This window comes from Oreochromis niloticus, linkage group LG9 (genome assembly GCF_001858045.2).
Source record: "Oreochromis niloticus isolate F11D_XX linkage group LG9, O_niloticus_UMD_NMBU, whole genome shotgun sequence".
NCBI classification, from domain to species: domain Eukaryota; kingdom Metazoa; phylum Chordata; class Actinopteri; order Cichliformes; family Cichlidae; genus Oreochromis; species Oreochromis niloticus.
Genome location: NC_031974.2, coordinates 4,833,192 through 4,847,977, shown reverse-complemented (window position 1 = coordinate 4,847,977; position 14,786 = coordinate 4,833,192). Strand labels below are relative to the sequence as shown.

Here is a 14,786-nt window from a genome sequence, read left to right as displayed (position 1 = left end):
TCCTTCATCTTTTTCACCATTAAGACTTTTGCTGGAACTCTGTATTTTTTTAGGCTGCAGTTATAAATGTTTGATTTTTCCTGCATTTAAAGACAAAATTCATACAAAAGTTGAAGTTACCATAATTTTAGACTTTGTGCTGAGAGACACAGCTTGTCTTTTTGTGCCCCATACACCGCACGGTTACAGAAGCAATGGTTTTATTTACTTTGTAACAACAACCCTGGACATTACACGCTGACTGGGACTCATTGATCACTACAGGAGTCTCTGTCACATGACCTGTTAATACTTAAACCGTTACACAAACAGACACCTGCCTTTTTCTTGTGAATTTTCTTTGACGTTTTGCTTTTTTCCTCCCATCAGGAGACAGCTGATACTAAGTTTATTAGATCTGATCACATTAAATGAAACATTAACAACAATCATACCACATGTTAATTACAAGCCTCAAAATGAGCAATGATTTAATGCATTTAAAGCAACTTCTTTACATTAGTGGAACTATCTGTTAGTTTCCAACATTACTAATTTTATGCATTTTGAATTAAAGCCTTGGAAACAAATGCTGTACATCTATATATATGACATCAACAGAGTAAGACATTTTCCAAAAAATAATCTTAATTGAAACTATCCTGTAAAAAAATCATAATTTGCTTTGCTTTGGAAAAAACTATGCAAATCATCTCCAAAAAGAAAATACTGTTCATGGTTGTAAATGAAAACAAAATGTTCCTGCTGCTGCGAGAGGGGGGACTTCTATTGGAGGGAGGACCGTTGCTTGGAGTGCTGTGGGCATCATTTTCAAACTCTTCTAGTCATTAATCGTTTATGAAATAACAGCCGTGTGATGGACTGGCAGCGTGTCCTGACTGTCCCACCCTGATGGATGGAGATAACTATGCCACAGCAAAGATTTACATCCTGTCCTTTGGACCTTCAAGTACAAATAAGGGGAAAAAAAGAATGTATACAGACAGATCCAACACTTGTCAGGTAACCAGTCCTGCAGGCTGAAACCATTATCCAATTAGAAGCTTAGATTCTATCATCAAATATCACTAAGCCCAAGAATGAACAGTTATAAAGATTAAGAGAGATGTATTTGTTCAATAATGAAACTACGCCCACATGGATGTGAGGTAGATAAAGCCGATAGAGTTTGATATACGGTTACATGTTGCTTGTAGTCTAAAGAACTTCTAGTGATCAGTAAGACTATAAAAGCGCTAAATGACAGTTTCTATTACTAACTGTACATATATGGTAGATCTAAAGATAAACATTTTACATTTATTGGGGTCTGGGTTTATTTGTCATATCAAATGTTTTTAAGTGGGTAAAATTACTAAAAAAATAAACTTTTTTTCACTTAGGCCAGAAATCATTCTCATGTGTTTGTTCCCATAGTCCGAAAGGTCCTCCCAGGCAGGAGAGGTGAAATGTATGATTGTGAGTTAAGTACTTTCTAATTAAAAAGCCAAAAGCACCAAATGCAGAACGCTAACATGAAACCTCAGATATATGTAAGACTTTAAAGCTGCCGTGGTAAGTGGACCGATTTAATGACTGACCTGCTGTGACTTTCTTCAGCAGAGAGCAAACACACTCTAATGTGTTTTATGGGAAAAACACACACTAAAGCCATTAGAGTGTGTGAAAGTGCAGTGAGGGCTGACCTAAATTAACACACAATGTTACGGGCAGTGGTTAAACTCTATGCATACAAGTTACATGACACAAAACATAGACTTGGCTTTTTGTGCAGCAGAAACTTAGAGGCAAAAACAGCTTAAAGGTGCTTGTAGAAAACAAGTGTGAATCATTTAGCAAGTGACACAACATTTGTAAATCTCATTTCATTTGATGGTGAGTAGACATGGGGGCTATCACGATATAATGGTATACCAGGGTATTTAGAAATCCCAAGGCCATCATTTTCAGTACTGTAATAAAATAAAGACAAGACTCTGAACTGAAATTATTTACTGCGTTTGACTAGAGAGCAGCCTCAGCGGTGAAAGCAAGAACCACTTAACTAACAAGATAAAAACCAAAAATGCTTCTGTCCCAGTTAAAAGCAGTTTGAGTTTGATGAAGGTGAACAAGCAAACATTTTTCTTTTGATTGGAAGATTTAGTGCCCTACTATTGGACACTATTGCTACTTTCTTGATCCCCTAGCCCAAAGGTATCGAACTCCAGGCCTCGAGGGCCGGTGTCCCGCAGGATTTAGATGTGTCCTTGATCCAACACAGCTGATTTAAATGGCCAAATTACCTCTGCAACATGTCTTGAGGTTCTCCAGAGGCCTGGTAATAAACTAAACATTTGATTCAGGTGTGTTAACCCCGGGTGAGATCTAAAACCTGCAGGACACCGGCCCTTGAGGCCTGGACACCCCTGCCCTAGCCCACATCGGGGAAGGTAACACAAGCTAAGCTCCACTTTGACTTCAGCAGTTTGTTTTAAAAGTCAGAAATTGAAGCATCAACATTTTTGTTTTGAAAGCCATCGCATTGTTTTAGTCTTTAGTTACTTTGTATGGATAAAAGAGTGCAGTGATAATTCATCAGCTGCATTCATAAAATACACCAGTGCAAAGTTTGTGAAGACACATCAGCTAATTCATGGACAGACTAATAAAATATGTGAATTTCCAATTCTGAGATCATCTGTACATCACAGCAAATCATATTGTTAGTGAGTCCATTAAAATGCTCCAAAAGGCACCAGCAGCACAAACCCACACATCACTGAGAAGGCCCTGTTTAAAGACCAGAAGCTGCCTGGGCAGGGACGCCTGTTAATCAATGCAGCTGTGTCCCTAATTCAGTTATCCAGGGGGGCCAGTTGTACAACATCCACCTGAGACAGTTGTTTTGAGGGGAAACAACCCACAGAGGGCAAAACCAGAGTGTTTGTTTTACATTTTATCATGTGAGTCTACAGGAACTGATTCATTTTAGGAGTGCACCTCAAGTGGTGCCTGCAGGAACTGCAGTTTTTGACACTTGCATTTTTAGCTCTGGGTGTTTCTCTGTACTCATGGAGTGTTTAGAAGATATTTGCATGCACAGCTTGCACACAAATGACTTTTCATGGAAGAAAATACTGCCAAACCATCCTGGTTTTACCAGATGTTGTCTGTCACACTCGTTTACAACATGGAGACGTTAGCATGGGGAGAGTCTGGAGCTCCTTAACCATGCTGTTACTCAGTATTGTACATTACTCATACAACAATAATTCGATCAGTCACCTGTTATTTCTGTTTATGTAAGTATCTAAGCTTTAACGTATTTTTAACACAAATGCTGTGACATAATTGTACCACAGAGGGAAGGAAGGGACATGAAAAACCGAAGGATACCACCCACCCCAAAGATGAAACACTTTGATAGAGTAAGACGTCTGAGTGAAAAAGCCACCAGTGTTATCGCTCTGAGTCCCTTTTAAGCTTAAAGTGCTGTTTGTTTACAGGAGGACAAGAAATCTCTGAGAGGAAACAGTGACCAGGTCAACACCAGGAAACATATTTTTAACCACAGTCAAAGGTCGATTTAATGCCTCTGACTTTAAGCCCTGTTGTGAGTTTGTGTTTGTGTGTGAGGCCAGTAAGTCGATGCGGTGGACAAAGTGTACTTGTTCTCTTCACAGCTGGCTGCCATTCAAAAGATAACTTTCTGATAAAGCTCCTACAAATATTCAGCTCATTTCAGAGACTTTGCCACAAACACACTGATTCCTGCTTCCAGGATATAAATGCATCAACCAGGTTCTTGTTGTTTCTGCTAATAGCTTTTCTTACTAGTTTAGTAAAGTCTGCAAGGACAGTAACTAATGGTTACACTGTAAAACAATAATTAATTCTCAATACATGAATTTGCAACATCACTCAAAATCTTCTGGACATCGTTCAAATATTTACCTGTTTTTATACGTTGATAACTCTGAGGGGTTTTCTTGTGTATTCTCCTACTTGGAAACTTTTAATTTGACTGTTATTAAATAATCACATGATTACAGAAAGTATTAAAAGTGACAAACTGCTGGAGAGTTTTCTAGTTTTCTGCTTTAATGGATGTTAATTGTTGCAATGTGTAGTTAATGACAACAATAAAATGTAAATATGTCCAGTAAGACTGTATGCCAACAGCAGTGGTACCAGCGCACATCTGGGTTAGAGGAAGAAAGAGAGACGCTGTGTCATCAGGTCACCACCATGACCCGTTCAAAAGCATCAAAGGTCTACGGTGTAGTCTCAGGTGTGATTACACCGTAAACAACGCTCTCTGCAACAACAGACATAAAACACTTATAACAGCTGATGAGTGCGTCGTGTTTAACAGCCTGGAAGTCGAATTAAAAAAAACCTGCAGCTAACTTCAGCATTTCTGTTGCCAACATAGAAGAAGCCACGTAATGTCTCTGAACCCTTGAATGTAACCAGTAATAATCCACCACTACTCTTTAATACATACATGTGACATCCTCTGACCTCAGGGCTCCAAACATTAGTCCGCCCTGATTGAGGAAAGTCTCGTCTTCTTAATCTACTTTGGAATCTGTTTAACTGTCAACAGTTTAAACAAAAAACACCAAACAGCTGCACATTTAGCAGGAAGCAGACAACAGCTGAGTAAATAAATGGAGTGTTGCATTTTTATTTTACTGGTCGATGCTGTTTGTTAGAGCAGGCTGCAACACGGACAGACACTCAGATCATCAAACAACTAACAGTAACAGGGTCAAAGGTCAAAGGCACAACCTCCCAATAAGATACTACAATAAGTTCTGCAGCACAAGCTGTAATTTACTCCCATCATCCATCAATGCAGATCCAAGTCTTGAATCCTTGGAGAGTTTTTAATCTCGTCTATGAAGGTCTGGCAGCGCACACTAAGTATTCTCTACTGGCAACAAACAGCAGTGTTGTGTCTCAAGCTGCACAGATCATAACAAGCAGAACATGCTAACAGAAAAGTGAAATGTTCTGTGGGAGGAGCAACAGTAGTGGAGTGAAGTTGGGCTGGGCTCGCAACCAAAACCACTGAAACCAACCAAAAACTGAAACCACCGCTGCTATAAAAACCTGGAAGCATCACCACACAGATATGAGCCGCCTGCAGATAATAACACAGCAGCTACAACCAGGCGATGCTGTTTATACTCGCACAACGTTCATGGATGTATAATCGCCACACTTGAGTCAAGGCAAGGTTAGATAAGCACTCTGCAAACCTGTCATTATGCAGTACAACATGCAAAACATTGGAGAGTATTTGAAGTTATTTATAATGTACAGAGAGAGACAGAGCTCAGTGCTACATGAACAGAGAGAGAGACTCGGGACTCACGCGTTGCAGTAGGGTTTCTTATCGTAGCCTTTGTAGTTCTTCATGTTCAGCGTCATCTTGCAAACTTCGCAGTGGAAACATCCTTTGTGCCAGTTCTGAAAACACACAGATTCACACTCCAATCAATAGATTCCAATGCTTCCATAGTTCAGTGATACCCTCATGGAACCATTAATGCCCAGTAAACATGCTACACTGGTGAAAGATGTCATCTATACGTAGAGATGTAGAGGAAATTGGTGAACTGGAAGTATATCAGAATAATTACTTCATGATGATGTGGCCTGTTTGTCATTTAGTGTGTTTTCATCCCCTCAGAAGAAAAACTGAGGTTTGAACTGATCTGTGTTTGTGAGGAATTAGTCTGGAGTTTGTTTCTGAAATCTCTGCGTCCTTTTCATGGAGACTTTTTCAAGCTTCATTCTGTTTTTTTCCTCATTGAACTTCCTGGTTAGTACAGCAATGGCTATGATGCATTAATGGTACAAAAGGTGGCTACAGCCATCACCCATTGTTTTATGATGTCACATGAAACCTCAAACACCACATTTTGCCTGTCTTGGTATTTTGAAACTGGATGTGAAGACCCAGTTGTGGATCATGTTTCTTTCTGAAACTTAAAAAATGACTAAACCAACTACATTTTTCATTCACTGTGACATGACACGAGACACTGAACCTGTAAACTCACCTGTAAAGTTGTTACAGAGGTCAGGGCACTGATTTTAGAACCACAGTTTTCAGCCTCTCTGTGGCCGTTAAGAATGCAGGTCTAAGGCACTTCCACATTGCCTTCCTTTATGTTAATTTCTTAAATTAGAGCACGATTGTTGTTGTATTTTTAGGACCAGTGCCGATATTTGTGCATTTAAAAATAAGATCTATTTCTTTCAGACACACCAAACATAAACAGATTTCTGTCATCAAGTCCACAGTTACTACTTTCCTGCCCAACTCTGTAAGGCTCAGCTGGCTGTCGTGCTGGTAGCAGACCACTCATGCATGTTTCCAATTGGGATGTTGCACAAGCATATGCAGACAACTTCTGTTTCTCCCATCTCTTGCTTACTTTTTAATTTTAATGTATGATGTATTATAAATGTAGATACCAATATAATCATCAGATAGCTAATATCGGCCCCACCAGTATATCATTCAGGCTCTACTATTATCTGTGGTTAGTTGCTTGTAGGAAGTTCTGCTCATGTAATAAGACGTGGTTAAAGGCAGATGGTAAGCATGGGTAGGGATGCATTTGCCTATTTATTTGCTTATTTAAATGTGGAAATGCACATCAGCTCAGCTTAAGTGCCTGAAGTCCTTCTCGCTCACAGGTGAGTATTACACTTGAGTCACTTTGTTTCTAGATTCAGTCTGTTTTTGTAGCTCTTTACCAACTTTCTTAAAAAAAAAAAGTTGCTAACAAACAGGCTTGATCTCAGCTGCTAGCACTGCTCTCTGTTTGATCACACAGTGAGAGAGCAGCTAGTGACCACAGCTATATATAAAAGACAGATGCAGCTATGATAATGTCACCCAAACATTTGCAGTGTCCAGTTTTTAAAGTCTTAAATTGAGCATTTTGGTCATCATCAGCTTAGCTTTTTGAAACCAGTCAGTTACAGGACAGATCCACCCTAAAGCCCTCCACCCTTCTTTCTTCTACTTTTGGATTCTGATGCTAAGTTTAATATACAAAATAAGCATAATTATATATTAAATAACACTGAAAACTGAGTCCTCTGGGAAGTGTTTACTGTGGTCATGCTGGTCTTTATCACAGACTTCTATAGCCACACTTCCTTGTTGCAGCCACAGTACTGACCCCATGCTGCTCAGAACAGGTATTTGTTTTTATTTCCTGTATGGTCATTTTGTCAAGTTTTGAAAAAATCAAGCACCTCCAACCTTCTCGGTCTCTCACTTTTGGCTGTTTAATTACTGGTGAAGAACCGGAGCCTTAAAATGGTATTCGGTGCCGCCCCGTTCTCAGGCACTCAGGCGAGAGATGCCTCAGGTATGTGAGTGACTCCAGGTCACTGACTCTTGACCCCTGAAAGGTCACTGGTTTTAGTTTGATGTTTGCATTCAGCTACTTTTGCCTTTGTTTCACCTGTGAAGTTCTCCCCACACTACAAGTCACATCTGAGATCTCACACCTCGTCTGCACAGAGTCCTTTTGCATGTGCCAAAATCTGAGAGTCCCAGTGGGAAGCTCCTGCTTCTTATGCCACCTGTTATCACAAGACTATCAATGATTAGATCACATGATAATAACCACCAGACTACAAACACTCTGACTGAGTAGCTCCACCTTATGTTGCTACAAAAATCAGAAAATTTTGTTAAGAGGAAAATGTGACAGATATGTTTCTGTTTTACTCATTTTAATATCCAGCACAGATCGTCCTCCATCTGTCCCGCTCTGGGATTAGTCAAATTCAAAGTCAAATTAGTTAGAAAGCGACTGCATTTTGTGTTCGAGATGTCAACATGGTCATATGACTTCTATATTAATCCTCTACTTAAGTGCAGTCAAAGAGCAGGATGTGTTGAAATGCAAATCCTCAGTGAACCTGTAACAGGTCAAACTTTTATTTTCCACTGCACAGAGCACACACTCAGTTTCAGTAAAGGAAGAACTAGAAACGGACTAATACACAGTTAGGCTGATATTTGACTCTGTGTCGAGGAATCAAATATTGTATCTGTTATTTTTACCTACAATTTTTGTACTTGAAGAAGATTGGTTAAACAACAGCTTAAGCCATTTTCAAGAGGCTCCCTTTTAGTTTAAAGGCTACAGAAAGTGCACAACAAAAACCTGAATGGCTAAGAAGTTGAATGTCTCTATATTTCTCACCTGCATTTATCTCCATCTTGACTAGAAATCACTTCCTGAAGCTGTTTCCAGCTCCAAGACACCAACACTAGCTAGGTGGCTAACAGAGGCAGATATGTACCAGCACATGTGTTTCAGAACATTTTTTTGGTTGCAGATTAGCATCCATATGGACAGTCACACTTTTAGTTCAGTTCCTGTTTTATTTTGAAAGTCAGTTGACTTCCCCCCTTAAATGATTTTCTTTTTAAGTTCATCTGTTCCTTAGTTTCCTCCTCCTGGTGTGTATTTATGTTACAACGGCATTTCTCTTCTGTTCTGTTCTTTTGCTGACTGTCCGCATTGATTTTTTATCTTTCTGTACAAAGTATTTTGTTAAAATTCAGATTAAAGTTTTTTGTTTGTTTTTCCTGCCAAGACTGTGAGCTGGGACAGGCGTGATGCAACCATTTGCAGTATGTTCACTGGGTTAGATGTGTAGTAAACAGGAAACTCCCTGAACCAGAGAAGCAAAGCTGCTACAGAGGTGCCTTAAACCTGCTTTCTTTGTAATAGCCAGTAGGGGGCGACTCCTTTGATTTCAAAAAGACTTCAGTACTATAAGAATCTATGATAAAACAGCCCTGAGCTCCTGAGCTCTGTGACCTCATGAACACTTTCCTCGTGGGTTCTTGGTCACAATCTAGAGCTTCAAGTCAAAGAAAATAAAAACACAAGGTTAATTTTGTAATTATTTTGTTTGTCGTTATGACAACGTTTTCCCGTCAGATTCTCTGTGGCTCACACACTCGTTAACTTCAGTTTAACTTTTAAAGATTTATTGCATCGTTACTGTAACCTGATGTGCTGTCTTCAGCTTCTTTAACGTTTACTTCACCGCTCTCTGTGAGCTCCATCAATGTGTGAGGAGGTGCATTCAAAGGGACACAGCCAGCAGGGAAAGCAGAAACTAGCAAGACTGTGAATGAAAAGTACAGAAAAGACTTCCACACTGAGCTTAAATCTTAAATGTACCTTTTTTTTATTTTGATTTTGGTCCTGTTAATATGCTAATAACAAAACCCAGTTCGGTAAATTTAAATTCTTGGTCACATTTATTTAATTTTTTAAAATAAAGTAAGTAAATCAGTGTTTAACTCTGCCCTGATGTTGCCTCACATTTCATGACTGGTTCCCAGTCTCTTCCTTCGTGAGTAATACAGCTTATATATGTATATTTAACACTGGTACTGGATCAGGAGTTGATATTGAAAAATGACCAAAGATGAGGTCTCAGAATCGTACTGGATCTAGAAAAAGCTGCTAACTCTGAAATACTCTTCATGGCAAGAATAGGAACTGTGCGCTAAAACATTTCTGCTGTTATTTTTAATGCTGATCCTGCAGGAACTTTTAATTAAAACACAAATGATAAACAGAAATCCTGGATTTCTTTTTTTATTTCTTTAGTTTTATTTTTCAGACTTTGTGTCAAAAATGTAAAATGAGTGGCACCTGTGAAAACATCTGATTAAAGGTTATTTTATAAGGAACAGCAGGGACGTCCTCGAATAGCAAACGTCTTTATGTCTCTCTTGAACTTCTTTCTTTGCCTGCGTCCCTCTCTAAATGACTGCCTCCAACACTGCCTTTAGTTCTATTATAACTCAGACTTTCAGGTAGTATTTGCTCCAGACTGCTCTCTCTTTCTAAACCACATTCTCCTCGTTGTTGAGCTCTTATAATAAAGTTGGATCCAGATATTTTCTTCTTACTTCTACAATCAAAAACTGTTTATCTGCTGCTGATTCCTAAAACAAGAGTCTTTTGTGATGAAAGACGAGCAGCTAATATTATGTGCGCTGCTGCCTACATGCTGTTGTGTCATCTGATGCCTCACAGGACTGACAGTGAATGCATGAGGCTGCTGAAGATATTTTAATAATTTATCACCATTATGCAAGCGACTATTACAGAGGTGTTACCAGCAAATGCACAAATTAACAATGTGGTTTTACGCCGGAATTTAAGAGCAAAGATGGTCCAAAACATTCCTGTTACAGCCATTATTCATCATATCATTGAGCCATTTGAGCAGTTATTTATAAGGAAGTCTGTGCTATGGTAACAGCTGGTTGTCACAATATTTCTGGATCTGTAATTGTGACACTACTTGCGAAAACTATAGAGAGAAAAACAACCGGAGTGAGCTGACCGATGACATTAAAAAGCTGAAAACTGTTTAAAGCAAGCTGGGTTTAATCTAAATTAACAAAAATATATTAATTTGTTTGTTTGTTTTAGATAAATGTAAATAACAGAGGAAATAAGATAAAATTTGGTAAATTAAACGGAACACACACACATTTGGTCTCTACAACGGTTTATAGGTGTAAACAGCTTTTGTCACTAGACCATCTTAAATAGCCCACACTGGGGTTGCACTCATTATAAGGGAGTTATATATATAATGATCCTGTGTTTTTGGAAGCATGAAGCTTAGAAACGGTTCGAAAGGTAAGTTTTCCTCACTTCACCATTCACGTGACCCACCTCAAGTTTAAACGTATTTTTTTGTGTTAAACTGAATGTTTTCATCATGCGGGAGTTGTTTAATGTCTGATTTGTCCCCAAAGAAAAGTTCCCACCTTGTCCAGGCAGCTGACTTTCTCCGTCGGGTACACGATCTTGCCACAGCGGGCACACGGGGGGTTCATCTCCAGACCTCCGCTGCGCTCTCTTCCAAAGCTTAAATTCCGCTTGTTTACGCCGGGATGAAATGTTGTAAAACGAAGATCCGAAGCTCCAAAAAGGCCAAAGTTCTGTCTGCGAGGCTGTAAACTCAGTGAAGAAGCTGAAAAGCTGAACGACAGAGAGCGGCTCTGCTCTTCCTCTCACAGGCGCACCGTCCGGTGTGAAGGCTGGATGCTGAGCTGGGACCGATCACTCCATCTCAGAGCGCAAGCCAGCGGCAGTCAGAGCGCACACAGGAAGCGGGTATGCAATCCTTTCAAAGTCAAAGACCCCGTTATAAATGCGAAGCCAGGGCGGAAGTGCCTAAATTTATATTCAGTTTTTATATATTGCACTAAAATTCATCATTTATTTATTTATTAGTCAAAAAAAGTAGAAACAGAGCCGAAAATGTCTTCCTAAATGCAGCAAAATAATAAATAAATAAGCAAAATAAAGATAACATGACACTGAGTGGTTCAGTACAGCAGTCCCATCCATCCATCCATCTTCTTCCGATTATCCGGGGAAGGATCGCGGGGGCAGCAGCCCAAGTTGAGCCCCACCCGGACGGCCGAATTTCTCAACCTATTTCTAAGGGAGAGGCCTTTGCTTTTACACTCAGCTCTCTTTTCCCAGGGAGGCTGAGGAGTCTGATTTCCCCTATAGTTGGAACACACCTGCCAACTCCCATCTTAAAAATGAGGACCACCACCCCGGTGTGCCAGTACAACAATCTGATGATTATTAAAGCCCATGTTGAGTGTTGTGAGCGCAAAGTTGAATAAACCGTGTGATGCATCAAACAGCATGTGTTTTGAAGGACTTCCTGTAGGCTGTCTGTCCTTGTGGAGGTGAAGCTGAATCAATCTGTTGCACTCTCAGACATCCTGGATTTAACTTATTCAGATTTATGTAATATAAGCTATTCTATAGTGTGCTAACCAGTCAAATGATATACTGAGAGAGTGTGCTTTCACTTTAGGTTACTGTCCAAGTTTCATGTTAAACATTGCTTACCTTATCATGTCTCAATAAAACGAGCTAAAACGATACAAACTGCTCATCTGGAAACAATCAGAAGCTTATTTTTAAACCTTTCCTTCTGCATTTGTTGCCAACCTGTAAATACTGAGATCAAATGTTAGTTTGGTTTACTCACATTACAGCATTAACGTGGACACCAGAGTGCAGCCGTAGAATAATTTAGTATTATATTTCACACATACAGACACTAACTTAGGGTGAAATTTAGCTGTCTAAAGATGTGAGCACAGATTCTGTGATTGTGCTGCTTTTGGTTTCCTTTGTGCAGGATATCAAACCGTGGCTTCTTCAGGTTTCACCTTCAGTGAGTTTAAGAGCACTCTTATTGAGCAAATGCCTCCCCCTGCTGGCTGATGAAGGTACAAACAGTTTAAGGGAAATGATCTTGTAAGACATTTTCAAGTAAATTAATTTGATATGTTATTAAAGGCCGTCTTAAAGCAAAACATTGTTTCACTTTACTTTAAACAAGTTAAATAACCATGGGGACAAGTTATTATATTTAATAAAGCAAACTAGAAACTGAAAATCTAAAAATAAAAGTGAGAATAAATAATGCTGAAAAACACCCTAAAGAGCAGACTAAAAGCTAACTCACAATATTACATCATTTCAAAACAAAGCAGGAATTTAAAGGTAAATGTGTTTAGCTGTTTGGTTTCTGTCAGATTTGTTGAAACAGGTTCAAACACAGATTAAAGACACTGTAGTGTTTGTTTCCCTTTATTTAAACTCAGACTAGGATGTTGAAATCACTGTCATCACTCAGCTGTCTTTACAAAAAGTGCATTTGTGGATTTTTAAGAAAGTATTCTGATTCTTAATGTTTTAGGATACATGACCTGCCATTATCCAATGACACATCTGCTTACCTGTATCTTTTGCTCGTTTCTCCTTGTAGGAGCCATAATTAAATGTATTGAATTTTAATGATCACTGGATTTTCATTTGTTTGGTTGCTATGGTGATGTGTAACAGTGCTGGACTGGGACAAAAATGGGCCCGGGCATTTTGACTAGAGACCGGCCCACCAGGTATTATAGGAAAAACCATAAAGCCTTTGAATGAAAACAAACGCTGTTGTCACAGTGATGTACACTGTCCTGTTGGTATATATGTATCAATCTAACTTAAACCTACGCATCCTCCCTATTCTAGTATTCTAAACAGTACCGTAAAGTAGACTGCTTGGCCGAGTTAACCTCCTGAACTATCTACAACACATGGTGGAAACCTGGACAGAGAAGACTAGAGGTGAGACATGATCATTACTGATTACTGATGACAGATTTAGATATATTTTCATAAACCATTCATTTGCCGCATCAATAAACAGCATGGCAGGGCAAAATATTTTTTCTAACATTGCAACCTTTAAAAAGTGAAAGGAGATAGATAGTCAGGTGAGAAAGAATAAAACTTAATTGACTTCTGATGGCTTTTTACACACAGTACTGGTACAGAATCTAGAAAATGTGGGAAAATACTGGCATCATATGCAGTACTTAGCTACTTCTATGATGATGGGACTCTAAAAGGATTACTTTGTCTCTCAGAAACAGCTCATAACTTCCCTTCAACTCATTCATGTCACCTAAAAGGTAAACCTGTTTCTCCATCACCTGTTCAGCTCTGATGATTCAGTAAGGACATCTCCTGGTTTCATCTTCATGTTTCCCTCTCACCAGATATACAAACTATCATGACCAGCAGCTTTACAGCTGTGGCTCCAGCAAACATCAGCTGATACTAGAAAGTAATATTAAATAAATTCTAACAACAGCTGATCAAGCTTAAATGTGCTGCTGTTGTTTAGCGCAACATCCGCTGGTTTCCTCTTTCTGGCGCAAAGTGGAGATAAACAAACAAGAGAGAAAAGCCGATCAGCTGATCATTGATCAGTTTCATGATTGAAGTAGCAACAGGAGCTTAAAGAATGGAGAACACAAAGTTTGTCCTAAAACCTCTCGTGTTTAGCTGGTTTTTTGTAAAAAGATAACAATGTTAGCCTTTTCTTCAGCTATAGGGCAGATATGGTATCACTCTTGTCTGGAAACAGTGCTTAATCAATCAGGTTCGTCCAAAAACCTCTCATGTTTAGCTGTTTTCCACTTTTTCTTTGGTCATTTTAGCCTTTTTGGCCCGGGTGAAGGGACGGTGTTTGCTAGCACCTTACATGCATTAATTTAATAACGTGGTTAGCCTACTCAACGTAAATTACACACGAACAACATTAAGCTACTCATGCAGAGAAGGCGTTTCATCAGATTCGAGGTGTTACCTCCTTTCCACAGTATCTCAGTATCAGCTTAAAGCACTTGTTGCAGGCTGCTGAGTTTGCATCTTTTGCTGTGACGTACAGCCAGACTTTTGACCGCTTCGCCTTGGGCATTTTTTTAATGTGTAGTACGTACCTGGGCCCGCCAACTACGCTTGCAGAGGTAAAATGATTGGCTAGAATTCAAAGTGTATGACATCTCAGGAAAAATAGCACCAAAATAAAGCACTGAAATGTGTGCTGCTTTTCGGTCTGGTTACTACCGTTTATGTCAGAACCCCTGTACCCATCCCTAGTAAAGACACAGAAGAACTCCAGCTTTGTGTTTTTTTCCATTCTAGCTGAAGTACGGGACAAACTATGTTCCTTTTCAGCTCAATGCGAAATAATTTCTCTGAATGCGGGACGATTCTGTTTTTTTACAGGGCGGTTGGCAACTCTACTAACTAACCTTATGAATAAAATAAAGTTTACTATCACTAACATCATAGCACCACCCAGCTGTATAGAAACTCTGTCATGCTAGCTAGTACGCAGTACGA

The 14,786-nt window shown here is 39.3% G+C and overlaps 1 protein-coding gene across 2 annotated transcripts in view; it reads right to left on the bottom strand.

Annotated features, from left to right (window-relative positions):
- LOC100707579 (LIM zinc-binding domain-containing Nebulette) overlaps positions 1-11,141 on the bottom strand; it is a 120,663-nt gene extending 109,522 nt beyond the window's left edge. Inside the window, exons 1-2 of one of the 2 annotated variants that reach the window (XM_019353100.2) lie at positions 10,835-11,141; positions 5,366-5,460 (exon numbers count right to left, since the gene is read on the bottom strand). In XM_019353100.2, the coding sequence (XP_019208645.1) occupies positions 5,366-5,460; positions 10,835-10,903 (164 nt within the window). In that variant the 5' untranslated portion in view covers positions 10,904-11,141. The remainder of the gene's footprint in view (positions 1-5,365; positions 5,461-10,834) is intronic. The other variant, XM_019353101.2, reaches the window with a different exon arrangement.
- Positions 11,142-14,786: the final 3,645 nt, after the last annotated feature.